At 40.3% G+C, this 26,404-nt stretch overlaps 1 protein-coding gene across 1 annotated transcript in view; it reads left to right on the plus strand.

Moving 5' to 3' along the window:
* The first annotated feature begins 439 nt into the window (after nucleotides 1–439).
* Nucleotides 440–26,404, plus strand: part of LRBA (LPS-responsive vesicle trafficking, beach and anchor containing) — a 771,345-nt gene continuing 745,380 nt past the window's right edge. Inside the window, exons 1-2 of the mRNA XM_011973242.1 lie at nucleotides 440–499; nucleotides 838–1,267. Coding sequence (XP_011828632.1) covers nucleotides 1,052–1,267 — 216 coding nt within the window. The 5' untranslated portion in view covers nucleotides 440–499; nucleotides 838–1,051. The remainder of the gene's footprint in view (nucleotides 500–837; nucleotides 1,268–26,404) is intronic.

A 26,404-nucleotide genomic window follows, 5' to 3' on the forward strand; every position in this document is an offset into this window, starting at 1 on the left:
GAGCAGCTTCAGTGGGCACAGGAAAGCCGCGCGAGCTGTGGCGGGGCTAGCTGTGGCAGTAGCATCCTCACCACTCGCAGCAGCCTCAGCCGCGGCGTCCGTAGCGCCAGCAGCGGCTGCTTTTGCAAAGGCTGAGCGCAGGGGCGGGGCGGGCCAGGAAGCCATGGAGTTCTGTGCAGCCGCGGACTCCCGGGGAGCGGACTAGGGAAACTTGGAGGCTGCGACCAGGTGCACTGACCTCTCTGTCCTCCTTTCTCTCCCTGCGGTCGCCGCCGGGTTTCTCTGGCCGCTCCCCTCCCTTCCTGCCACCACACACACCTCCCCGCCTCTTCCCGTCGAATCTCAGGTGCCTGAGAGAGGTACTTCACTCCTCCCACTGGGCCGAGCATTTAGAATAATCACCGCCCCCTTCCCCCGCCTTTTCCTGCCCTGGATCTCCGCCGCCACCTCTGTCTCGCTGCTCCTGGGCGGGGGGTGAGGACGAGTCCGGAGTATCTGGGTGAGGAGGAACTTTCTACCTCTGTGATAGCTTGTGGGCCCCCTTCTTTCCTCCGATCCCTCCTTTCTCCGCGACAGTTTCTCTTTCTGGTGCACCTGTGAGGAGAGGTTACCCTGCGCCTAGAACCTGCACGAGAGTGGGGGAGGAGTGAGCCTGTGCGGGGCCTCTTGGACCTGCCTTCACCCAGAACCCAGCTCTTTGAGCCAGGGAGAAGCGGGTGGCTAGTTGTGGGGTGCCTTTAGTAACTTATTTGACCGACAATAACTATTTCCCTCTTGTCCCCTCAAAACCCTAAAACAAAACCTAGCCTATTTAACATATATTTAATCTTCCAATAGGGTTTGGCGTTGTTGTCAGCCTCGGGGAGAGAGATTGGACAAATATTCTCCAAAAGGAGGAGGGCGACGCCAAGGACTTTCCACATCAACTGCTTTGGGGTTTCTCCACAAGTTGGAGGAGAGACCCTTTCGTTTTGCATTGCGTGTGTTGTGCTCATTGCCAGTGCAGCGACTGCTGTCCAAGGGTGACTCTGAATTGTCCTTTTTGCTAGCAATGGCTAGCGAAGACAATCGTGTCCCTTCCCCGCCACCAACAGGTGATGACGGGGGAGGTGGAGGGAGAGAAGAAACCCCTACTGAAGGGGGTGCATTGTCTCTGAAACCAGGGCTCCCCATCAGGGGCATCAGAATGAAATTTGCCGTGTTGACCGGTTTGGTTGAAGTTGGAGAAGTATCCAATAGGGACATTGTAGAAACTGTCTTTAACCTGGTAAGTCGAATATTTTATAAGCATATACTCTTTTCAGTGGGCTGGGGAACAAGACCTTGAAGCTGGAGCCATGTGCTTTACTCACACTGATGGTGACTTTTTTCATGTATAGGGACACAAAATTCTACTAACCTAAATGAAACAATTTCATCTATTTTTCAGATTGAAGGGAATTGTGCAAACTTAGATGATCCAGGTTTTGTGGAAGTGAACACATCACTTTTGTGCTAAGGAAATAATTGTTGCTGTGAAAGTATTGAGGGGAGGTTCTAGCGGAGGAGTTATCTCTATTTTTTTTTTTTTTCTTGGCATGTGTGCCTAAGTCTGCGTTTCCCTTTACCACTTTAAGTAAGTTCTTGTGACCTTTTTTTGACTTGAGAATTAATGTCTTTGATTCAGTCAAAGTTATGTTTTGCTACAATAAGTTTAAAAATTTTTGTTTGTAGTACTGATGCAAGATTAATTTGCTGTAAAGTTAGTATTTTTAATTTTGACTAGTTTTATTTTTAGATGTGACTAACAAAAGTTAAATTGGGGATGAATTTAGGATTACATTTAAAGTAATCTTGTGAAAATTGAATGGCAATATGAAAAAAGGAATTGAAGCAGATACAGTATAATCTTTGTGTGTTTTATAAATTCATATCTAGCAGTAAAGCATAGTCATTGGAAATTGCTGATTACACTAAGATGAGCTATGAATGCTTTTTTTGGGCGGGGGTGGGAGGGGGATGAGGCCTCTGTGTGTTGCCCAGGTTGTTCTCAAACTCCTAGGTTCAAGCTATTCTCCTGCCTCAGCCTTCTGAGTAGCTGTGACTATAGGCATGCATCACTGTATATGGCTTAAATTGTTTTTAAAATGAGGTATAATTCATATATTATACAATTCTACCTTTAATTCATTAACTTATTTATTTATTTAGAGATGAGGTCTCACTATGTTGCCTAGGCTAGTCTTGAATTCCTGGGTTCAGGTGATTCTCCCCACTCTGTCTCCTAAGTAGCTGGCACTACTGGCATGCGCCATTGTGCCTCTCTTGGTTATAATTTATAATGGAGACTTTTTAGATTTCTTTATTCCAGTCTCTCTTGCCCATCAACTTAAAAAATCAAAAGGAAATCTGGCCCTAAAATACTTCCCCCTTTTCTACCTACCCACCTGTGTTAGAGGATAACAGGACCAAATATAAACGTGCAGTAATTGTAATAACTGTTTAGCACCTTTTCGTTTGCCTCTTTTCAAGGTTAGGCTTGTTTTATTCTGGGGCAGTTAATTATTTCTTTCACTAGACCTTCACTAATGGTCTGGTCACCTGCAGTACAACTTGTAGAATAAAAAGTAGCTAGATGAAATTCTGGCTGGGCGTGCAACTCCTGTAATCCCAGCGCTGCAGGAAGCCAAGGTGGACACATCACTTGAGGTTAGGAGTTCGAGACTGGCCTGGCTAACATGGTGAAACTCCATCTCTACTAAAAATACAAAAAAATTAGCTGGACACGCTTGCTTGAACCCAGGAGGTGGAGGTTGCTGTGAGCCGAGATTGTGCCACTGCACTCCAGCCTGGGTGGCAGAGTGAGAGACCGTCTCAAAAAAAAAAAAAAAAAAATATTCATTTAGTTTTGGAGCATGAAAACTTTGAACAATTGGATATTTCTATGTCAGTTTATTGAGAGTTTACGTATAAACATCTATAGACACACACATACATATTTTAAAAAACTGCATGTTATGGAAATGTTCAAATGTATGCAAAAATAGAATAGTATAATGAACTTAGGTATCCATTGTGCAGCTTCAACAGTTACCAACATTTTGGGGATCTTGTGTGTATGCATGTGTGTGGGCTTTCATATGTAAGTCTGAAGAAAATAAATGGTAAATTGATTGCTTTACCTCAAAATAGACTTGAAACATTTCCTTTCTGATTTTTTTATTCTTTTTAAAAACTTCATATGCCTTCAATGAGAAACAGAAATCTGTAGTAGTAATATAATCCATAATTTGTTGTTTGTGTGTGAAGACACACAAGGAGGATTGGAACTTCTGTTCTTTAGAATGTGCTGTGTTGGAGTGGATGACCAAATGTGAGTCATTTGCATTTTTATCATTAAAGGAAATCCAAATTCTATAGCAGTAGTTTGCTTATATGCTTCCTGGAACTGTAGACATGGTATAGATTTTAAGGTCATTGATTAAGTCCTTCAAAGCTGCTGCGTATTTGCAGGATAGTGGGTGACTGGATAGAAGGAGAGAGAAAAGAGTGTTCAGTTAGTTACCTCTCAATATCATTCGCTTGTCAGGTAGAGCAGGGAAAGTTGCTGAGAATATTAGGTAGTAGTTTCTCCCCTTCCATTGTCCCTTAAAATACTTTTCATGCTCTTTTGTGGATTATCTGGGGTTTTGGCCACTCAAGAAAATCTTTGGAAGCAGCTGCGCACAGTGGCTTATACCTGTAATCCCAGCACTTTGGGAGGTTCACTTGAGGCCAAGAGTTGGAGACCAGCCTGGGCACCATAGTGAGACCCTGTCTCTACAAAAAAATAAATAAATAAAAAGTTAGCTGGGCATGGTGGCATATACCTGTAGTCCCAGCTACTTGGAAGGCTGAGGTGGGAGGATCCCTTGAGCCCAGGAGTTTGAGGCTACAGTGAGCTACAATTATGCAGAGCAACACCCTGAAAAAAAAAAAAAATGGAACCAAAGTCTTGGGATTATGTAAATTAGTCCATCTCAGTGTTATTAGTACTGCTGTACCTAAATATTTCCTAGTTGATAGTCTTTTTTTTTTTCTTTGAGACAGAGTCACAGTCTGTTGCCCAGGCTGGAGTGCAGTGGCACAACCTTGCCTCCCTGCAACCTCTGCCTCCTCAGTTCAAGTGATTCTCCCACGTAGCTGGCACCACATGCGTGTGCCACGAGGCCTGACTAATTTTTGTATTTTTGATAGAAACGGGGTTTCACCATGTTGGCCAGGCTGGTCTCAAACTCCTGACCTTAGGTGATCCACCGGCTCAGCTTCCTGAAGTGCTGGGATTACAGGCTTAAGCCACCGTGCCTGGCCTAAATATTAGCTACTTAAACAATAAAGTTTATACTGTTAAAATTGAACAAGTTCCTCTCCTCCAGAGGTGTCCAAATGGTACATGGTAGAGCCATATAACTTTTCCAGAGTTTTTTCTTTCTTTTTTTTTTTTCTTTTTAATTGAGAGGGAGTCTCACTCTGTCACCCAGGCTGGAGTGCAGTGGTGCGATCTCAGCTCACTGCAACCTCCGCTGCTTGGATTCAAGCAGTTCTTGTGCCTCAGCCTCCCCAGTAGCTGGATCTACAGGCGCGTAGCACCATGCCCAGCTACTTTTTTTGTTATTTTTAGTAGAAATGAGGTTTCACAATGTTGGCCAGGGCTGGTCTTGAACTCCTGACCTCAGGTAATCTGCCTGTCTTGGCCTTCCCAAAGTGCTGGGATTACAGGTGTGAGCCACTGTGCCTGGCCCAGAGTTTTTTTTTAAGTGCTACCTCCCAACTTTGCTAATGTAGCTTGACCTTAGTCTGTTATAAATTACTTTGAAATTCACTACCCTGTTTATAATTTCTTTTGCAAGTCTGTTTTGCGGATACGTTTTGATTAACAGTATACCAATGTAGTCAAGTGTTTCAAACTTCAGGTCAACTTGTACATTTTTCTTGTTGCAGTTTAAAACCATTTTCTTTTGTCTTCATCTGTATTTTAAAGTAATTTGTCAGACTTTTAGGCCCAGAATAATTAATATATGTTGGCATGTTTTCAGGAAATTGCTGCTGAGTTTAAGGCTTCTATCAGGTATTTAAAGGTGTTCAGTGCTACTTAATTCAAGAATAGTGTTCCCCATGGGCTGGTGACAAATACATACTTTCAAGATTTTTTTTTGTTAAGTAATTACAGTCGCCCCTTGATATGTGGGGGATTGGTTCCAGAAACCCTAGTGGATACCACAATTTTCAGAAGCTCCAGTCTCTTATATAAAATGGTATAGTATTTGCATGTAAGTTACATGTATCTTCCGTATACTTTAAATCATCTCTTTAAAATTTTTGTTTATTTAATTATTTATTTTATTATTATTTTTTGAGACGGAGTCTCGCTCTGTCGCCCAGGCTGGAGTGCAGTGGCGCCATCTCGGCTCACTGCAAGCTCCGCCTCCCGGGTTCATGCGATTCTCCTGTCTCAGCCTCCCCAGTAGCTGGAACTACAGGCACGCACCACCATGCCCGGCTAATTTTTTGTATTTTAAGTTGAGACGGGGTTTCACCGTGTTAGCCAGCATGGTCTGGATCTCCTGACTTGGTGATCCGCCCGCCTCGGCCTCCCAAAGTGCTGGGATTACAGGCGTGAGCCACCGCGCCCGGCAGGAGTGCCAATTGTGGAAAGGCTGTTCTTTTCCCGTTGAATTACCTTGGCACTTTTGTCAAAAATCAGTTGACCATAAATGTAAGGATTTATCTGGACTCAATTCTTTTCCGTTTATCTCTATGTCTATTCTAAAACCAGTACCAAATTGCCTTTTGATTACTGAAGCTTTCTGGTGAGTTTTAAAATAGGGAAGACCTCTTTATTCATCTTTTTCAAGACAGTTTTGGCTATTCTGGGCCCTTTGCATTTCCGTGTGAATTTTAGGATCAGGTTATCAATTTTTGTAAAAAAGCAAGCTGGGATTTTACTAGCTGTCATGAGTAGATATTGTTGGTTATATATTGATGTTAATGATAATTAAAATAAATTTGGGTGAATTGGTGAAATTTTAACACTTTATAGTTTCCTAGAAGTGACAGACTTGATAATTTAGCTTCCCGCAAGCATACAGTTTTGTTGACCTTTGAATTGATTTATTTTAAACTGAGAAATCATTTGGGAACTGGAAAATCAGTTTTTTTTCCTGTTTGTGAATTAATAGAAAAACTATTTATTTCCCATACTGACCTAGTTGAGCCAATCTGTTATATTCACCTTTTATAAAGCATCCCTTTTCACACACATATTCTTGAAAATATTTTAAAATAGTTTTTATATGGTTGAAACAAAAATGTCCACCTGGTGAAGCTGGGCTGGCGTGTCATCAGGCCCCCCAATGATATGTGCAGACACCTACTGTGGTAAGCAGGGACAGGGTGGTTCCCAGGCCCTGGAATGATTGGGTGAGGGGCATCAGTGGCTGTGCTGTGCTGCTGCTACTGGGGGTCAGCAGTGGGGGACACATGCCCAGCTTGTGCCTCAGTCCTGGTGGTGGCAGCCTATTTCTTTCTTCTGCCTGTGCACCAGCTGCTGGGTCCCAGGACAGTGCTCAGTCTGTTGTGGGCTGGGTTGTCAAAATGGTGCCTTATTGTAGCTGCTTAAGACTTAGGGGGATTATGAGACCCAGTGCAATTTTCCTCAGTGGAGTAGTGCTGTTGCGCCATTTCCAGACAGATCCCTATGTTAGTTTCCATGAGGTCCTAGGGGCTCCCCAATGGCTAGAATTGCAGGAGTCCACAGTGGGAGTGTGGACCACAGGGAGTCTCTCACTTACTCTTTCCCCACAGTGGGGATCATGTCTCGACTCCCAGCCGAGCTGGCTGTCTTGCTTTCCTCCCCTTCCTTGCTTTAGGTGTTTCTTGTCATTTTTTTTATTGAATTCCAGTGTTCTTTCTTGGATTATCTATTCCAAGTGTGATCACTCACTATTTTGGTTATTCCTAGTGAAGGGGGCAAGTAGGAGATGCCTCTAGTCAGCCATCATGAAGTCCCTGACAGTTCATAAGTTTTAAATTGTGTGCAGCTCTGAGTAGTGTGATGAAATCTCAAGCATTCTGCTCCATCCTGCCTAGGATGCAAATCATCCCTTTGTCCAGCATATCCATGCTCTATGTATATGCTACCTGTCATTTAGTCACTTAGTAGCAGCCCTCTCCACTGTCAGATTGACTGTCATGGTATTGCAGTGTTTAAGTAACCCTTATTTTACATAGTAATGTCCGGGAAAAGAGTAGTGATGTTGGCAATTTGGATATGACACAGAGACATTGTAAAGTGCTTTTTTTAAGTGAATAGGTGGAAGTTCTTGACTTACAAGGAAAAAAAATCATATGCTGAGGTTGATAAGGTTTGCAGTATGTACAAATCTTCTATCCATGTAATTGTGAATTATACAGATGCTCCTTGACTTGATGCACTTACATTTATTGTTAAGCTGAAAATATTGTAAGTTGAAAATACTTGTTGATTTATGATAGTTTTGACTTTTCAACTTACAATGAGTTTATTGGGATGTAACTCCATTGTTAAATTGAGGTTTGTGCTGAATGCTTGTTGCTTTCACACCATCATAAAGTTGCAAAATTGTAAGTCAAACTGTCAAAAGTTGGGAACTGTGTGTGTTGTTCTAACTGTACTATTTTATTACCAGTTATTGTTGTTAATCTCTTACTGTGCCTAATTTATAAATTAAACTTTATCATAAGTATGTGTGTATACAAAAAAACATAGTGTACATAGGGTTTGGTATTATCTGTGGTTTCAGGTATCTACTAGGGGTCTTGCAATGTTATACCCTGTAGATCAAGAGGGACTACTGTTTATGTTTCATAAGAGTAGAGATTTTTGTCTGTTTTGCTTATTGCATCCCTAGCCCCTAGAAAGGGTACTTGACACATAGTATATGCTTAGGAAATGTTTATTACCAGAACATATGGATTAAGTTTGCCTGGAGCCTTAGGGGGTATATTATACCTGAAATTCTTTTTTTGGTGTTTTAAATTTGTCACTCTGGGGTTTGCTGTTCATGCCAGTAGTGTAAATTTGGACTTCAAAACCTATGTGAATAACATCCCAGAATTTTACTATCTCAGAGGAAACTTAAAAATAATCAACAGTGACCAGGCACAGTGGCTCATGCATGTAATCCCAGGACTTTGGGAGGCAGAGGCAGGAAGATTATTTGAGCCCAGGAGTTCAAGACCAGCCTGGGCAACATAGTAAGACCCTATCTCTGTTGAATTAAAAAAAAAAAAAAAAAAAGAAATCAGCAGCCCAGCCAAAGACTAGTTATTTGTAACTTCCTGTGCCAGGGAAGTTGTTTTGTGGGGGAGAGGAAGAATCTGCTTTTTTACTGAGGGTTAACCTTCTGAGGATCCCATATTTATGTAGAGATTTTTATCTCTACTTCCCCATCTTGAGTAAATACTTTTTTTTGTTTGTTTCTAAAAAGGAAATAAAATTCAAGCCCCCTAGTACTAGCTTCCTCTTTCTTGCCCCTTCAGCAGTTGTAATAGAAGTTCAGATACTTATTTTTCTGTTTCTTCTTCACTTTAGGTTTGGGGATTTTCCTTTTTTTCTTTCTTTGCAAACTCAAGCTCAGTTCTACATTGAAAAGTATTTTTTGTTATATTTACCTAATACTTGCAGGCATTTGTAAAGTGATGATTTTTTAGGTTATGTTAGTTCATTATCTGCTGGAAGTCTAAGGTATAACAAAATGATGAATACGTGATAGCCGTTGAATAAATATAGGACCGACTTAGGCTACAATTGACCAAGTGATTTTTCTGCCTAGGAATACCTTAGTTAATTTCAGATAATGGAGTTCTAGTGTAGATCACTGAAGACATTGTAGGAAGAGAAAATTAGTCATTTTTCTTCTTTCCCAAATGCCTACATGTATTTATACATACAGGCACATGAGCAATTGTTGTCTTAGAAAGCAACCTGGCATTACCAAAACAAAATATAGATTTATTCATGGGGGATTTTATGTGTGGAGGTGGTATTTTAAAATTTTAGTAATTAAGTGAATTTTCCTGCTGGGTGCGGTAGCTCATGCCTATAATCCCAACACTTTGGGAGGCTCAGGTGGGAGGACTGCTTGAGGCCAGGAGTTCAAGACCACCCAGGGCAACATGGTGAGATCCTATATCTACAAAAACATTAAAAAATCAGGTCTACATGGTAGTGTGTGCCAGTAGTCCTACCCACTCGAGAGGGTGACGTGGCAGGATCACATGAGCCCAGGAGTGTGAGGCTGTAGCGAACTATGATTGTGCCATTGTACCCTATCCTGGCCGACACAATAAGACCCTATCTCCCTTTTTTTTTTTTTTTTTGAGACGGAGTTTTGCTCTTGTTGCCCAGGCTGGAGTGCAATGGCGCGATCTCGGCTAACCGCAACCTCTGCCTCCTGGGTTCAAGCGATTCTCCTGCCTCAGCCTCCCAAGTAGCTGGGGTTACAGTCATGCGCCACCACGCCCGGCTAATTTTGTAATTTTTAAAGTAGAGACAGGGTTTCTATATGTCTGTCAGGCCAGTCCCGAACTCGTGACCTCAGGTGATCCACCCGCCTTGGCCTCCCAAAGTGCTGGGATTACAGGTGTGAGCCACCGCGCTCGGCCGAGACCCTATCTCAAAAAAGAAAAAAAAAAAAAGTTTTCATAGCTTTTACAGTTAATAGACTGGCCAGGCGCAGTGGCTCACGCTTGTAATCGTAGCAGTTTGGGAGGCTGAGGTGGGCGGATCACTTGAGGTTAGGAGTCGGAGACCAGCCTGGCCAACATGGTGAAACCCCGTCTCTACTAAAAATACAGAAATTAACTGGGTGTGGTGGCGCATGCCTGTAATCTCAGCTACTCCAGAGGTTGAGGCATGGGAATCGCTTGAACCCTGGAGATCCCGGAGGTTGCAGTAAGCCGAGATTTCGCCACTGGACTCCAGCCTGGGCAGCAGAGCGTGACTCTGTCTCAAAAAGGATTATAAAGAAAAAGAATTGTAGAATGTTTTAGGATAGTGTAAAGGAAGTCATGTTTTTTTTTCCTCTAACAGCTACACACTTAAAATAAACAGCCTAGAACAAAATACTACTTTATCTTAATTCTTTTTTTTCCCCTTAGGCATCTTTCTTGCAGGATCTGTCTTAAGTCTTTGTAAGTTGTTAGTCATTTAGATTGAATACGAGTAACCTGCATAGAAATCCCATTTGTATGAGCAGAGAACTTGACTATTTTTAGTGAATTGTACCATCTTTGACATGTTTGTCTGTGTGGGGATGAACTTTTGAAACAAAGTAGTTTTGAGTGAGTCAAATGATGACCATTTGGTAGTCCCTTGAATGTTACACATAAATTGACAAGATGACTTTTGACATAAAAATTTCAGGAGCCATTTCTATTTGTAGGGACTGCTCTGCTTCTTTATTTACGTACAGTATTTCAGAAAATTTTCAGTTTAGCCAAGTTCTACATTGAGTATAACATATTGCACAAGTATCTTTCTAGTTTTTATTGTTAGACACTGACTTTATTCTATAGTGCTGAGTGCACTGTGCATGAACAGTCACATCAAGTTATTTAAGTGGTGCTTCAGAAGGAAAGATTGAAATTAATGCCACATGTATCTCAGAACTTAAAGTAAAATAAAATAAAATAAAATAAAAATAAAAAAGAAATTAATGCTTTGCTTTATGATCCGGTTATAATAGAATGAAACCTAGATGTAAGTCAGGGTGTATATCTGGGTCTGCTGATAAACATGTGTTTTACAGGGCTTTGTTTTATTTATTCCATGTGACAACTCCATGGGGCCATACTTTATTAAACTTGATTTATAGCATGAAAACAGGATTGGAGTGATTAATGATGCTCAAGTCCCATAGTTAGTAAGATGGCATTTGGACTTAGATTGTTTGAATTTGAATTTTGTGTGTACTACGTTATACTGTGTGATTATTAATATAAGTTGTGTTCTTTTATTAGAACCTAATTTAACTAAATTTTTCAAGAATTGTATTAGGTTATGATAATTGCAAACCTTGTTAGGAGTGATAAGCTTTGAGAAAATGAATTATTTTATAACTTTATCATTGATTTAACAGTGCATACTTTGATTCTTTGCATCTATTTCTTCATGTGTCACGTGGTGCATGGTAGTTTCTATGTATTTAAGATATCCACCAGTCAATTTTCTGTTATTTTTCTAATTGGGAAAAAATGGAATGACTAACTCTTTAATATTTAGGGATTCATCATACATCTAGTTGTGGCTTATGAATATTATTCTTAACCTGTATTACTTGTGTTTTGTTCATGGGTTTGTTAGACAATGCCTTAGTCTGAGGGTAGGAATATGGAAGAAAAGAAAAATCAAATTAGTACTATTTTGCTGCTTGTTAGTGTCTTTTGAAAATATTTAGAAAAAGTTGAGAATTAAATCGAATAGTTAAAAAGTTTGGCATATCTTTGGGAGTTTCATTTATGCTAAATTCTCATTGTCATAGAATGTAAATGTTAATTTGAATTGTGAAATTTTTGAGTAGTGTGAGGATGTCCTGGTTACCAATTAATGCCCAAGTTTGAAATGTCTGCTACTTTGAAATGGTAATTTCATCTCAATTTTTTTTTTTTTGGTTGTTGTTGATCATTATTGTTTCCAGAAGTGTATCTTCTGAATCACTTCATTTCTACCTTGCTCACATAAGACCCAGATGTCTTCCTTTGCACTGGGACCTCTACTGAAGACTCTCCCCACTTCATAGAAAAGGAATATTTTCTTATTTCCTTCTGAACCTACTTGAGATCCCCTGTAGCTCTGCTCTGGCTTCTATATTTAATGCAGAAGTGGTAAAGAAGACATTATTATTTCTAATATCCAAAATTTTCCAACAGAAGTTATGGGATAATAGCTAACATTTGTTGAGGTATTTTGTGACCTACTAAGTACCAGTTCATCGTCCTCATTTCTTCCTTGTTTACTCAACTCTGGATGCCATGGCCCGTTTGTACTTCCTAAAACAAGCCAGGCATACTCTTACCTTAGGGCCTTTGAACTTATTTTTTCCTTTGCCTAGAATGATCTCCTCTCAAATATCTAATTATTATATGACTATCAATAAGTGATTATAATATAATTGTATGACTGTCAATAAGCAATTATAATGTTTCATGTTTTTTACAGTTTCTTTTCCTCAGTCATATTTTTGGTATCTTTTGTTTCCTTAAACATTAACATTTTTGTATTATATATCTGATTATTTTCATATTCCTTATTGTTTCTTCTGTTTCTGAAAGGCTTGTTCTGCTGATTCTTGGGAGCTTGTTTTTTCATTATTTTGTGAATTTCTTTTTAATTGTGAGATTATCTTCCATGGATTTTTATTTGTGAGTATCACTGGAGGCTTGGGTTTAGTGTACTCCTCTTGACTGGATTGGTGTTTGCTTCTGTCATGCTCTAGCCTCTTCCAACCCAGAATCTCTTGAAACTGAATTTTTAGTTTGAGTTTTTCTAGACCACATAGGTAGTATGAATTTTGTCCTTAAACGAGTGAGAGAAGGGTGACTTCATTTTTTCTCTTCCACAGAGACTGGGAAAGGCAAATATGCCACCTGTGATCTCTGTTTAGCATGTTGTTTACCCGCCTCTGCAGTTCGTCCACTGAGTGCTGCTTTTCAGATTTCCCACCTTGTTTAGGCCCCAACCTTTATGTCCTTCTCACTGGTCCCTTAAACTGACTTCTAAGCCACTGGGGATTGATGGATGCTCCCAGGGGAGGGGCTCGTTTCAGTGCTCACCAATGCTTTGTTGTTTTTTCTTTGTTTCAGCTCAGCCACTCATGAAAAATACTGTTTTGATTTTGTTTAATATTCAACATTTTAAAAAATTCTGAATCACAAGTATTTTCCTGGGCATCTAGTCTACCATATTGCCAGAAATGGATCTGATTTCTTCCCCCAGTTCTCTGTATGACCCTCTTCTTCATTCTGTTATGGTCTTTGTTAAAATTTGTGGCCTTATTAGGAACCTTTTCCTACTACCAAAATAGTATCCTTCTCCTTGTTACTCTTCATTTCTTATATCCTGCTTTATTTTCATAGCATTAACTCCATCAGATTTTTTTTTTTTTATTGCATGTTTTCTTATATTAGAATACACACTCCATAAGAGTAGGGACTTACTTTTTTGTTTACTGTTTCACTGCCAGGGCCTTGGGTCCTAAAATATACCTGACATGTAGTAGGTGCTTAATAAATACATGTTAGATGAATGACTGTGCTAAGTGCTTTAGATTCCCTCTTTTAATTTTCATAGTAACTCTTGCGGAGCAGGTGATTTTATCATCTCCATTTTAAAGGTGAGGAATATTAGACTTGTAGAATTAATTACCCCAGTCAAGGTCACAAAAGATGTTGCACCTCAGGCAGCTTCAGAGCACCCTGTTCTCCTAAACACTGTACTTTGGTAGTGGCAGTGGTAGTGGTGGTGGTGGTGATGGTGGTGGGGTTGGTTCTTCAGCAGGTTGGTGTAATACCCTAGTATTGTTTAGCTATGCTTTAGTGTCATATTGTTTCTTTGGGGCAATATATTCTAAATTTCACATACTTGATTTTTAAAAATTATTATTATTTTTTGAGACAGAGTCTTGCTCTGTCGCCCAGGCTGGAGTGCAGTGGCATGATCTCGGCTCACTGCAACCTCTGCCTCCCAGGTTCAGGCAATTCTCCTGCCTCAGCCTCCTGAGTAGCTGGGATTACAGGTGCCTGCCACCACGCCAGGCTAATTTTCGTATTTTTAGTAGAGATGGGTGATATGGTTTTGCTGTGTCCACACCCAAATCTCATCTTGAATTGTACTCCCATAATTCCTGTGTATTGTGGGAGGGACCCCGTGGGAGATACTTTGAATCATGGGGGTGGTTTCCCCCATACTGTTCTCGTAGTAACGAATATGCCTCATGAGATCTGATGGTTTTATCAGGGTTTTTGTTTTTGCATCTTCCTCATTTTCTCTTGCCACCACCATGTAAGAAGTGCCTTTTGCTTCCTGCCATGATTCTGAGGCCTCCCTAGCCATGTGGAACTGTAAGTCCAATTAAACTTCTTTTTCTTCCTAGTCTTGGGTATGTCTTTATCAACAGCATGAAAGCAGACTAATACAATGGGGTTTTATCATGTTGATCAGGCTGGTCTTGAACTCCTGACCTCAGGTGATTCACCTGCCTTGGCCTCCCAAAGTGCTGGGGTTACAAATGTGAGCCCACCTTGCCCAGCCGTCACATAATTGATTTTTGAAGACAAATTTGGAACCTGTTACTTAAGTTGGAAAGCTTATGCAGTATTTAAATTTATTCTTTCCTCTCCTATTTTCATTTATGTTTTATTCTTTAAGTTCTTGTATGTACACATTTATTTTCTGCTGAAAATTGAAATAGAACATTGAAATTTCCTTTTATTACAATCCAAATTTTTGAAAAACCAGGAATTCTAATTATCTGTTCTGATAATTATGCTCTAGCCAAACTGCCCAGTGTTTTCTTTTTTAAAACTTATTTTTAATTTTTTAAAAATTTCATTTTTCGGTAGAGATGGAGTCTTGCTATATTGCCCATGCTAAGGTCTTGATATCCTGGACTCAAACAGTCCTCCTGCCTTGGCTTCCCAAAGTGCCTGGATTACAGGTGTGAGCTACTGCGCCCGGCCTTATTTTTACTTTTGAAGTAACTATTCTGCTGTCTCTAAGACAGTGTAAAAACTTTGCTGAGGTTTTCTGTGTTGCCTTCACTTCTTATAGTTATTTTATAAAATAGTTCAAGTAGATAAGTCATAATAAATACCAATTTTAGTTAGGGAAGGCATGCCTAGAAGGAAGAGAGTTAGTAGATGGAAAATGGAAGCCAGATGATTCTCCCCCAACCTGGATTATCAAACAAATCTGTATTTCCTTTTATGTTTCTCACCTTATTGACATCATTTGTTCTTTGCAGAAATTTCAATTAACTTTGACTTTTTTTTCTTCCTCATTCCCACAAGTAGTCTTTCACTAAATAGCCTTTTAATTGAACCTTAATTCAGACCCCAGGTATCTCTAGGATTATTGTAACACCCTTCAGAACTGTTCTTGTTCTCTGCCAGTCATTCGTATTACCTCCATGTATTTTCTCACGTGATATTTATACTTACGTTTCTAAAACATAAATCTTATCATGTATGGCATGACCTCTGAGATTCTAACTCATCCTACACTTTGTTTACTGTCTCTCACATGGCTAATCTTGCCTTTACATACCTCTGTGTTTTTCTCTCAACTGTTCTCTCTACTTGGGTACTTTTCTTTCTTCTTGGTCTGTCATCGTCATGCTCGTTACCTTTTTTTTTTTTTTTTTTGAGATGGAGTCTTGCTCTGTCACCCAGGCTGGAGTGCAGTGGTGCAGTCTTGGCTGACTGCAACCCCTACCTCCTGAATTCAAGCAATTTTCTAGCCTCAGCTTCGTGAGTAGCTGGGACTACAGGTGCGCGCTACCGTGTCCGGCTAATTTATGTATTTTTAGTAGAGACTGGGTTTCACCATGTTGGCCAGGCTGGTCTCGAACTCCTGACCTCAGTGATTGTACCTGCCTTGACCTCCCAAACTGCTGTGATTACAGGCATGAGCCACCACGCCAGGCCTCGTTACTTTTAAGACATAGCTTACATGTTATTTTCTCTGAGAATCCTTTGCCCCACTCTAAGACACTTTGTGCCTCCTCCATTCTACCACAGAACTTTGTTCATAACTTACTGTAGCATTTACCTAGTTCAAATTATGTGTTTATATATATTTCTGTCACTAGATCATGAGCTTGAAGGCAGAGATTACGTCTTTGTCATCTTCTTAAAAGTCAGGTTTATTAAGGTATGATTTACATAGAATAAAATTCACCCTTTTGAGTTGTGTAGATTGATGTATATGGTCATATAACTTACACCATCACATTTGGGATATAAGATATTTCCACCACCTCAAAAAGTTCCCTTTTACCCCTTTGTAGTCGTTTCTGCCTTCACCATCCCTATCCCCTGACAACCACTGATCTAATTTCTGTCCCTGTTATTTTGTCTTTTCCAGAATGTTGAATAAAAATGGAATCATGTAGCAAGTAGCCTTTTGTGACTAGCTTTTTGTACTTAGCAAATTGCATTTGAGATTGCTCTATGTCGTTGCATAATTAAGTAGCTTGTTTCTTTTATTTTTGCTGAGTTGTATTCTATTCTATGGATGTAACTACAGTTTGTTTATCCAGTTACTTTGGGTAAGTTACCCCAAACCTTTGCCTATAGGCCTTTGTGTGGACATGTTTTCTTTTCTCCTGGGTGAATACTGAAGAGTGTGCTTGGTATGGTAAATGTATATTTAACTTTATAACAATGGTCAAACTGTTTTCCAAAGTGACTGTAGCATGCTGCATTTCTACAAGTAATGTAGTTGCTGTAGTTGTTCTCCATCCTTGTCAGCACTTAGTATTATCAGTGTTTTAAATTTTAGTTATTCTAGTAAGTTTGTAGTGGTGTTTAATTGTGTTGTTGTTTCTTCTTCTTCTTTCTCTTCCTCTTCTTCCTCTTCCTCTTCTTCTTCTTTCTTTTTATTTTTTTTTGAGACAGAGCCTCACTTTGTCACCCAGGTTGGAGTGCTGTGGCACGATCTCGGCTCACTGCAACCTCCCCGTCCTGGATTCAGTGCCTCCCTGGTTCAAGCGATTCTTGTGCCTCTCAGCCTCCTGAGTAGCTAGGATTACAGGTGTGCACCACCATGCCTGGCTAATTTGTTTATTTTAGTAAGAGACGGGGTTTTGCCATGTTGGCTAGGCTGGTCTCAAACTCCTGGCCTCAAGTGATCTGCCCACCTCAGCCTCCTAAAATGCTGATATTACAGGTGTAAGCTACTGTGCCTGGCCATGTGATAGGGTCTTGCCCTGTCACCCAAGCTGGAGTGCAGTGTTGTGAGCACGGTTCACTGCAGCATCAACCTCCTGGGCTCAAGCGATCCTCCAACCTCAGCCTCCCAAGCAGCTGGGACTATAGGCACATGCCACCACACCTGGCTAGTTCTTTTGTTTTTTTTTGTAGAGACAGGGTTTCGTTATGTTGCTCAGGCTGGTCTGACACTCCTGGCCTCAAGCAGTCCTCTCACTTTGGTCTCCTTAAGTGCTGGGATTACAGGCAGGAGTCACCATACCCAGCAAATTATTACTTTTAGATGCTTGCCTTAACACTGGAGTGTGGGAGTAATGTATTTGTACAGTGAACTTCAAATATAAGGATTATATGCTAAATTCTTCTGGATGATAAATATAGAATACCACGTTAAGTACGTAATGACACTTTTTAGAGCGTTTTCTTAATTTATTTTAAATTGTATGTTAAATTCAGGTTTAGGGAAGTTTTGATATGGATGTGTATGTGTGAATTTATATATATATATGTAAATATATACATACACATACTCACACACAACTGGTTTAACATCATAGCTGAAATGGGATTTCTCCTCTGGATTCCAGTCCCCAAGATTTCCACCCTTACAATGTAGGTTTTTAAATACAGTTCTATTTTTTCTTTTTTTTGCTTCAATATTTGATATTGCATACTTGTATAAGAATCTTTTACCTTGTGATATTTTCTGGAAATTGTATTTCTCTAATTTAAAAAAAATTAAATTCTAATTAAAAATTTTTTTTTCATAGAGATGGGGGTCTTGCTATGTTGCCCAGGCTAGTCTGGAACTTCTGGCCTTAAGCCATCATCCCACCTTAGCCTTCCAAAGTTCTGTGATTACAGGCATGAGCCACCATGCATGCCTGGCTTATTTCTCTAATTTTTTGTTTTGTATATTAGTGCCAAAAAGGTTTTTTTTTTCTCCTTTGCCAGTCATTGTCTTCCTTTTTTATTTCCTTTTTTCTTTCTTTGGCTGTGGGTCTCAGTTCAGCTCCTATATGATCTTGAGGAAGATTAAATTTACTCTCTTGATTTTTAATTTTCTTTTATGTAAAATTGGGCTGATTCTATCTCATAGAGCTCTTTTTTTGGAGATGGAGTCTTGCTCTGTTGCCCAGGCTGGAGTGCAGTGGCACGATCTCGGCTCACCGCAACCTCTGCCTTCCGGGTTCAAGCGATTCTCTCACCTCAGCCTCCTGAGTAGCGCACTACAGGCGTGTGCCATCATGGCCAGCTACTTTTTGTATTTTTAGTAGAGGTGGGGTTTCACCATATTGGCCGGGCTAGTCTCGAACATCTGACCTTGTGATCTGCCCGCCTTGGCTTCCCAAAGTGCTGGAATTACAGGTGTGAGCCACCATGCCTGGCCATAGAGTTCTTATATATCGGAACACCTACTTGGGGGCTGTGGCTCGCACCTGTAATTTTGGCTCTTTGGGAGGCCATGGAGGGCAGATCACTTGAGGTCAGGAGTTTGAGACCAGTCTGGCCAACATGACGAAACCCCATCTCTACTAACAATACAAAAATTAGTGAGGCGGGCATGGTGGTGCTTGCCTGTAGTCCTAGCTACTTGGGAGACTGAGGCAGGAGAATTGCTTGAACCTCGGAGGCAGAGGTTCCAGTAATCAGAGATTGTGCCATTGTACTCCAGCCTGGGTGACAGAGCGAGACTCTGTCTCAAAAACAAAAACAAAACAAACACTTTATAGGCACTTAGTTAATGCTAATTACCGTGTCCTCCTCCCCCCACAATTTATTAATAGCCAATAAAAACTCATTTTGTGAGTTTGATATACTGTTCATAAAATTTGATGGCCGGGCATGGTGGCTCACGCCGGTAATCCCAGCACTTTGGGAGGCCAAGGTGGGTGGATCACAAGGTCAAGAGATCGAGACCATGCTGGACAACATGGGGAAACGCCGTCTCTACTAAAAATACAAAAATTAGTTGGGGGTGGTGTTGCGCAGCTGTAGTCCCAGCTACTGGGGAGGCTGAGGCAAGATAATAGCTTGAACACAGAGGCAGAGATTGCATTGAGCTGAGATTGCGCCACTGCATTTCAGCTTGGCGACAGAGTGAGCCTGCATCTCAAAAAAAAAAAAATTGATACTCAGTTTTTCATAGAAAATTTTAGACATGCACAAAAGCATAAAAGAACACCTATGAACTCATCAACCAGCTTTAATCATTATCAACATTCTTGCATTTTTTTTCCATATGTCATTTTAACTAATGACATCATGGCCTCTATATGTTTGTTTTCTTTCCCTCTCTGTGATTTGTTTCTTGTAATTATTATACTTTAATTAAGGTTACAAAACTTTGGGGAACAATTTTCTAGGAACTTAAAGTCTGCTGCCAAAGTTTATATGAAATTGATGAAATAATATCCATGGTGTGTTGAATGTAGTAGTACCATGCTCAATAATGGGATCCAGTGTGTCCTGTACTGTTCTCAGGGCACTGGCAATTTGACTCTTTATCCCTTCAAATAATTTTGGATTTAAAATTGCCTGAGGTCACCATGAGTTTATACATAGGGTTTGACTTTATTATTGTTTTCTTGTGTATTTGAGATAGAAGTCTGATAATCTATGATGATGGATGCTGATTTGGGTTTGATACTATAGGAAGAGTTTTCAACAAGGTGAATGAACTTTTTTTTTTTTGAGACAGAGTCTCACCCTGTCACCCAGGCTGGAGTGAAGCTATGTGATCTCCGCTCACTGCAACCTCCGCCTCCTGGGTTCAAGCGATTCTCCTGCCTCAGCCTCCTGGGTAGCTGATATCATAGGCGCTCACCAGGATGCCCAGCTATTTTTTGTATTTTTAGTAGAGGCGGCGTTTCCCCATGTTGGCCAAGCTGGTCTCCAGCTCCTGACCTCAGGTGATCTGCCTGCCTCAGCCTCTCAAAGTGCTGGGATAACAGGTGTGAGCCACCGCACCTGGCCTGTTTTTTCACCTAGCCTGTTTTTTTTTTTTTTGATATAGAGACTCACTCTGTCGCCCAGGCTGGAGTGCAGTGGTGCGATCTCAGCTCACGGCCACCTCTGTCTCCCAGGGTCAAGCGATTCTCCTGCCTCAGCCTGCTGAGTAGCTGGGATTACAGGTGCCTACCACCACACCTGGCTAATTTTTGTATTTTTAGTAGAGATGGGGTTTTGCCGTGTTGGCCCAGCTGTTCTCGAGCTCCTGACTAACCTAAATGATCTGCCCGCCTCGGTCTCCCAACGTGCTGGGATTGCAGGTGAGCCACCACACCTGGCCTGAATGAACTTGCTGATTGGTATTTTTATCCTTTCTGGTAGATATTTATATGCATACTTCTCTAAGTACCCTTTCAGTAACCTTTAAGGCATTAGCACAAAAGTACCTTTTCAGTAACCTTTAAGGCATTAGCACAATTTCTTCTATACTTATTGTATTGGCTTTGAGAAAGACTTGGTGTATTTTTGTTTTGCTCTTGTCATTACTGGAGTAGGAGTAAAATATTCTTAATTGCAAATCAAAGTCTGTTACATTCCATTGGGACCACTATGTAATTTAAGTTCTTATTTCTAGCTGGAAATGCCAATTAGTTGGTTATGGATGAGGAAAACCCTTCTTATGTAAATCTGAAGACATGATATGGAACAAAATTTTAAGAATGATTTTGCCTGAGACATGTCAATTTTTGACTCTAATGAGCCTGTTTTCAGCTAGCTTCTCTACTCCCTGGCCCCACGGGGTATATTGTTGGTCAAATGGAATATCCTATGATTTTTTTTTGTTGTTGTTCTTTAGCAGAAGGTGGAAATTTCCACAGATTCCGTCTCTGTCCTTTCACCCATCGCACAAGTATCATTTTCTTTACTGCTTTACCTCTTAGTTCCTTGCCCCTTGGGCTGCTGCTTTTCCTTGGGATCTGTATTCTATTCTGCAGTTAGAAGCTTCCTTGGCATCCTACGTCAAGTAAAAAGGCCTGTAAAAATCTTTGTTTTCAGTCACCTCAACATGAGTAGATCTCTGTTTTGTTTTTATGGTACGTTTGCTACCCTTTATGGAATGATAAAAATTAGCATGATGGCTTTGGTTTATATATTGGAGATTTCAGTGATTGGTTTGGAAAGAGTTGGGATAGCAGTCTACTTCCTTCCCTTTATTTTAACCATCTTACCAGATTGACAGATTTTGTCAGATTTGTCTATATTCTATTTCAGACCATGTTTTAGCATCCTATGATGGTTAAAAGGAGGCCAAAAGTTGACCAAGTCTATAGTACCTCAGGTCTGTGTACATATTCTCATAAGGAACACGCAACCTCGATCCCTCCTTTGTGCTCCTTTGAGGGTCTAATGCCACCACTGATCTGACAGGAGGTGGAGCTCAGGTGGTAATGCTCGCTTGCCTGCCGCTCATCTCTCGCTGAGGTGGAACAGTTTCATCTTGAAACCATCTGCCCGTCTCTGACCCCCATTCTGTGGAAAAATTGTCTTCTATGAAACTGGTCCCTAGTGCCATAAAGGCTGGGAACTGCTATTTTAATGTATAATTTTAAGATTCTGATGACCCGAAAGCACTCTTAATAGACTATTTTCAGTTCTACACTGTAAATAATTTAGGTAGATTTGCCTGTGTGATTGTAAAAAGTGTTGTTTTCAGGAGTTCAAGACCAGCCTGGTCAACAAAATGAGACCCTCATCTCTACCATAAAAAAAAAAAAAGCACTTTTATATATTTAAAATGTTTTAGTTATATATATTAAATATACTGGGAAAAATTTAATGTAGATTTAAGATTAGAGTAGTAAGATAGTAAAGAATCATTTGGATTTTAAACTATCATTCTTAGGTATTTTATTTTTTCCTCCTAACAACATGATATAAAAATATGACCATTAAAAATGTGCAATTCTGGATTTCAACCTGTATTTATTAAATTTTTATCTTGGCTAAAATGCTAAATACAAAAACTTTACAGTACAATTTACATAGACTGAACTAACATAAAGTAGTTATTTTGATTTTACTAGTTCCATGGTGGACCTTTTCTCATAGGTCTCATTTTAGAAGGGAACATGAGCATTTGTTTTATTTTTTATTTTAAAACATAAGGTTTTTTTTTTTTTTTTCAGATGGAGTCTAGCTCTGTCACCCAGGCTGGATGCAGTGATGTGATCTTGACTCACTGCAACCTCCACCCCCAGGTTCAAGTGATTCTCCTGCCTCAGCCTATTGAGTAGTTGGGATTACAGGCACCTGCCACTATGCCTGGCTAATTTTTTGTATTTTTAGTAGATGCGGGGTTTCACCATGTTGGCCAGTCTGGTCTTGAACTCCCGACCTCAGGCGATCCACCCGCCTCGGCCTTCCAAAGTACTGGGATTATAGGCATGAGCCACTGAGCTTTTTAAGACTTGCTTAAAAATGCTTAATTACTTTCTTAAGAGTTAGATAGCTAGAAAGACAAATTTGAGTGTTAGAGAATTGCTGCTAGGAAGAACAGTTTTGTGATTTGTGTTTTTTTAAGCCATCACTTTTATAATCCCATTTACTTTTTCCCTTTCCTTTGCTACCTCAGCCTTTCTTCTTCCTTAAGGTGTGAATACATTAAAAGAAAACCCAATGTATCTCTGTTTGTCTGTCTCTCACTGTGTTACAGACACACATACAAATTTATTTGGAAAGGCAAGGCACAGTAAAGAAGAAAATGTGCATGTTAGCATATGAAGAAAGGTTAGTGTTAAGAATGAAGACTTGTAGCAGATTACCTTTTAAATCTTTTATTGGCAGATGGCATGTCAGTTAAGAAATTGTATATATTTATTTTGGAATATTAGATATGCTATCAAATCCTAAAGTTGTTTAGATTGCAAAAATTTTCTTACGTTTGGTTTATTTTTCTCTCTGATTGGATTTTAACAGGTTAAATGGAATTAGCTAGTTTTATTGGCAGGCCATAGTGTTGTTCTTTGTGGTTTACTACCCTTATCTTCTGATTCAGAAAGGTTTTAACTAACTGCCCTTGAACTGTTGGAGTTGGGGGTGGGCAGTAGAGGAAATTGGGCTCGTGGCTTGAGTTAAGTGCCTTCAGAGGTTGGAAACAGCCTTGCATAATAGGAACTGAATAAATATTTGTTAAATGAATAAATGAATGGATACATGAATAAAAACATCCCAGAAGTATTTCTGGTAGAAAGATGAGGGTGACCATACAACTCTTCTTTTACAGGTAAGTATCTTGAGAGTTCAGATGATAACTAGTCTCTAATTCTTATCCTATAAGCTGCTGTAGTTTTTTTTTTTTAAGACGGACTACTTGCTGGCCTGGTGTGGTGACTCACACTTGTAATCCCAGCAGTTTGGGAGGCCGAGGTGGGGTGGATCACCCGAGGACAGGAGATTGAGACCAGCCTGGCCAACATGACAAAACCCTGTCTCTACTAAAAAATACAAAAAATTATCCGGGTACAGTGGCGGGCACCTCTAATCCCAGCAACTCAGGAGGCTGAGGCAGGAGAATCACTTGAACCCAGAGGCAGAGGTTGTGTGAGCTGAGATTGTGCCACTGCACGCCAGCCTGGGTGACAGAGTGAGACTCCATCTCGAAAAAAAAAAAAGTGCTTGCTTTGTCACCCAGGCTGGCGTGCAGTGGCATGAACACAGCTCACTGCAGCCTCAACCTCCTGGGGTCAAGCATTCCTTCTGCCTCAGCTTCCTGAGTAGCTGGGACTACAGGCATGCTCCATGACACCTGGCTGATTTTTGATTTTTTGTAGAGATGGGGTTTTGCCATGTTGCCCAGGCCAGTCTCAAACTTCTGGCCTCAAGTGATCCGCCTGCCTCAGCCTCCCAAATGCTGGGACTATAGTTGTGAGCCACTGCACCTGGCTAAAAACTTCACTTTTCTATTCTCTTATTTAATTTTGTGGTAGAAATATTTGAGTTTTATTTATTTATTTATTTATTTTTTTGAGACGGAGTCTGGCTCTGTCGCCCAGGCTGGGGTGCAGTGGCTGGATCTCAGCTCACTGCAAGCTCCACCTCCCAGGTTTACGCCATTCTCCTGCCTCAGCCTCCGGAGTAGCTGGGACTACAGGCGCCCGCCACCTCGCCCGGCTGGTTTTTTGTATTTTTTAGTAGAGACGAGGTTTCACCGTGTTAGCCAGGATGGTCTCTATCTCCTGACCTCGTGATCCGCCCGTCTCGGCCTCCCAAAGTGCTGGGACTACAGGCTTGAGCCACCGTGCCTGGCCATATTTGAGTTTTATGATGTTGTTTTTTCTTTTTCTTTTTTTCTTTGAGACAGGGTCTTGCTCTGTTGCCCAGGCTGGAGTACAGTGGCACAGTCACTGCTCACTGCAGCCTTGACTTCCTGGGCTCAGGTGATCAGAAAGTTTTAAAGTGGAAAAATAATGAGACTGGGTAATTCCTAGGCAATCATTTGGTATACGGTTTTCTTCTCCCACTTTCCAGTTCTGCACCTATTTGTGTAAATCCATAGATCACAGTGTAGGTTTTCAGATGGTTTTCCTAACTCAGTGAATTTATGTCTAAATTTGTTCCATTGCATTCAGTCTCCTGATTCACTTGGTTATACTGATAAGCATTGCCCTACATTCTGTGGCTTCTTTGATCACTTGCTGTCCTCTGTAGTTACTTGACCTATCTTAGTAATTTTCCTTTAATTCCTTTCAGAAGGGGAAATGTGGTGGTAAAGAATGCAAATTACAAGAGAAACTGGTATTTTTTATTCTATGGGTGGTTTTTTTTTTTGGCAAGTACAAATGAAATTAAAAAAATCTCTGATAATCCTAGCATTCATTATATTTTTACTGGGACTTTGCTGACAGTTGAACTGTCTTACTATATTTAAATCCCATATTTACTGTAACCTTACATTGTTTCCTCTTGTTATACATATTTTATTTTAGATGATCACCTATTAAATAATCTAGTAGTTTTTAGTTCCCTTAAACCTAGTTTTCAAGGGGCATTTTATTTTTTGAACCTTTAAAGCCCATTTAAAACATTACGTATTTTAATAGCTATATATTGATTTCCTCACAATGTACGTAAGTACTTTTAAAATTATAATTTAGCACATTTATTATAGAGTAAGACTTAAGGAACAGTTAATAACTGAAGTCCCAATTACTTGAAGACCAGATTGATCATACTACTGTCTCTCATCTCTAAGTAGCCTTAATCTAGTGTGCATGGTGGGTCTTCTATTTTTCTAGTTAGTTGGATGAAGAAAACTTGATGTTTTTTGGCCTGTACATTTATTATTTTTCATTGACTCTATAAGATGATATTGTAAGATGCATCATTTTTTGTACAGCCAAGAAAGAGAAAACATTATTTATTAAACTATGAAACAGATTTCTTATTTAGATTTTTTTTTTTTTTGAGATGTATTTTGCTTTGTTGCCTAGGCTGGAGTGCAACGGCATGATATCAGCTCACTGCAACCTCCACCTCCCAGGTTCAAGCAATTCTCCTGCCTCAGTCTCCCGACTAGCTGGGACTATGGGTGTGCACCAATTTTTGTATTTTTAGTAGAGACACAGTTTTGCCTTGTTGGCTAGGCTGCTCTCGAACCCCTGACCTTGGGTAATCCACCTGCCTCGGCCTCCTAAAGTGCTGGGATTACAGGCATGAGCCACGAAGCCTGGCCATCATTTAGACTTTTAAAAAGCGTTTTATTTATTAATTGCAAACTACTTTCTGTTATTTTAACATTTAATTTTTAACCTTGATTGTGTAGTCTTTCTTTTCTTTTCTTTTTTGAGACAGAGTTTCACTCTTGTTGCCCAGACTGGAGTGCAATGGCGTGATCTCGGCTCACTGCAACCTCCGCCTTCTGGATTCAAGCGATTCTCCTGCCTCAGCCTCCTGAGTAGCTGAGAGTACATGCACCTGCCACCACACCCAGCTAATTTTTGTATTTTTTTAAGTAGAGACGGGGTTTCACTATGTTGGCCAGCATGGTCTTGTTCTGTTGACCTTGTGATCCACCCGCCTCTGCCTCCCAAAGTGCTGGGATTTTAAGTGGGAGCCACTGCGCCCGGCCATCTTCTTTCTTTAGTATATTTGAGATAATACACTAGAAAGATCTTGAGAAGACATTAGATTGGTTTAATGGTAGTGGTACTGACAGTTGAAAATGTAACAGTAAGGAGGATCCAGAATAAAGAAAACTACAGTGCTTCATTATCTGAAGAATAATGATGATATGACTAATGAATGAATCTGTGTCACTAAGAAAAGTTTACTTAGTTATCTTCTTTTTATTTTATTTTATTTTTTATTTTCAGATGGAGTCTTGCTCTGTCATCCAGGCTGGAGTGCAGTGGCGCCATCTCAGCTCACTGCAACCTCCGCTTCCTGGGTCCAGGCCATTCTCCTGCCT

Source organism: Mandrillus leucophaeus, unplaced genomic scaffold, assembly GCF_000951045.1.
Source record: "Mandrillus leucophaeus isolate KB7577 unplaced genomic scaffold, Mleu.le_1.0 Scaffold136, whole genome shotgun sequence".
NCBI classification, from domain to species: Eukaryota; Metazoa; Chordata; class Mammalia; order Primates; family Cercopithecidae; genus Mandrillus; species Mandrillus leucophaeus.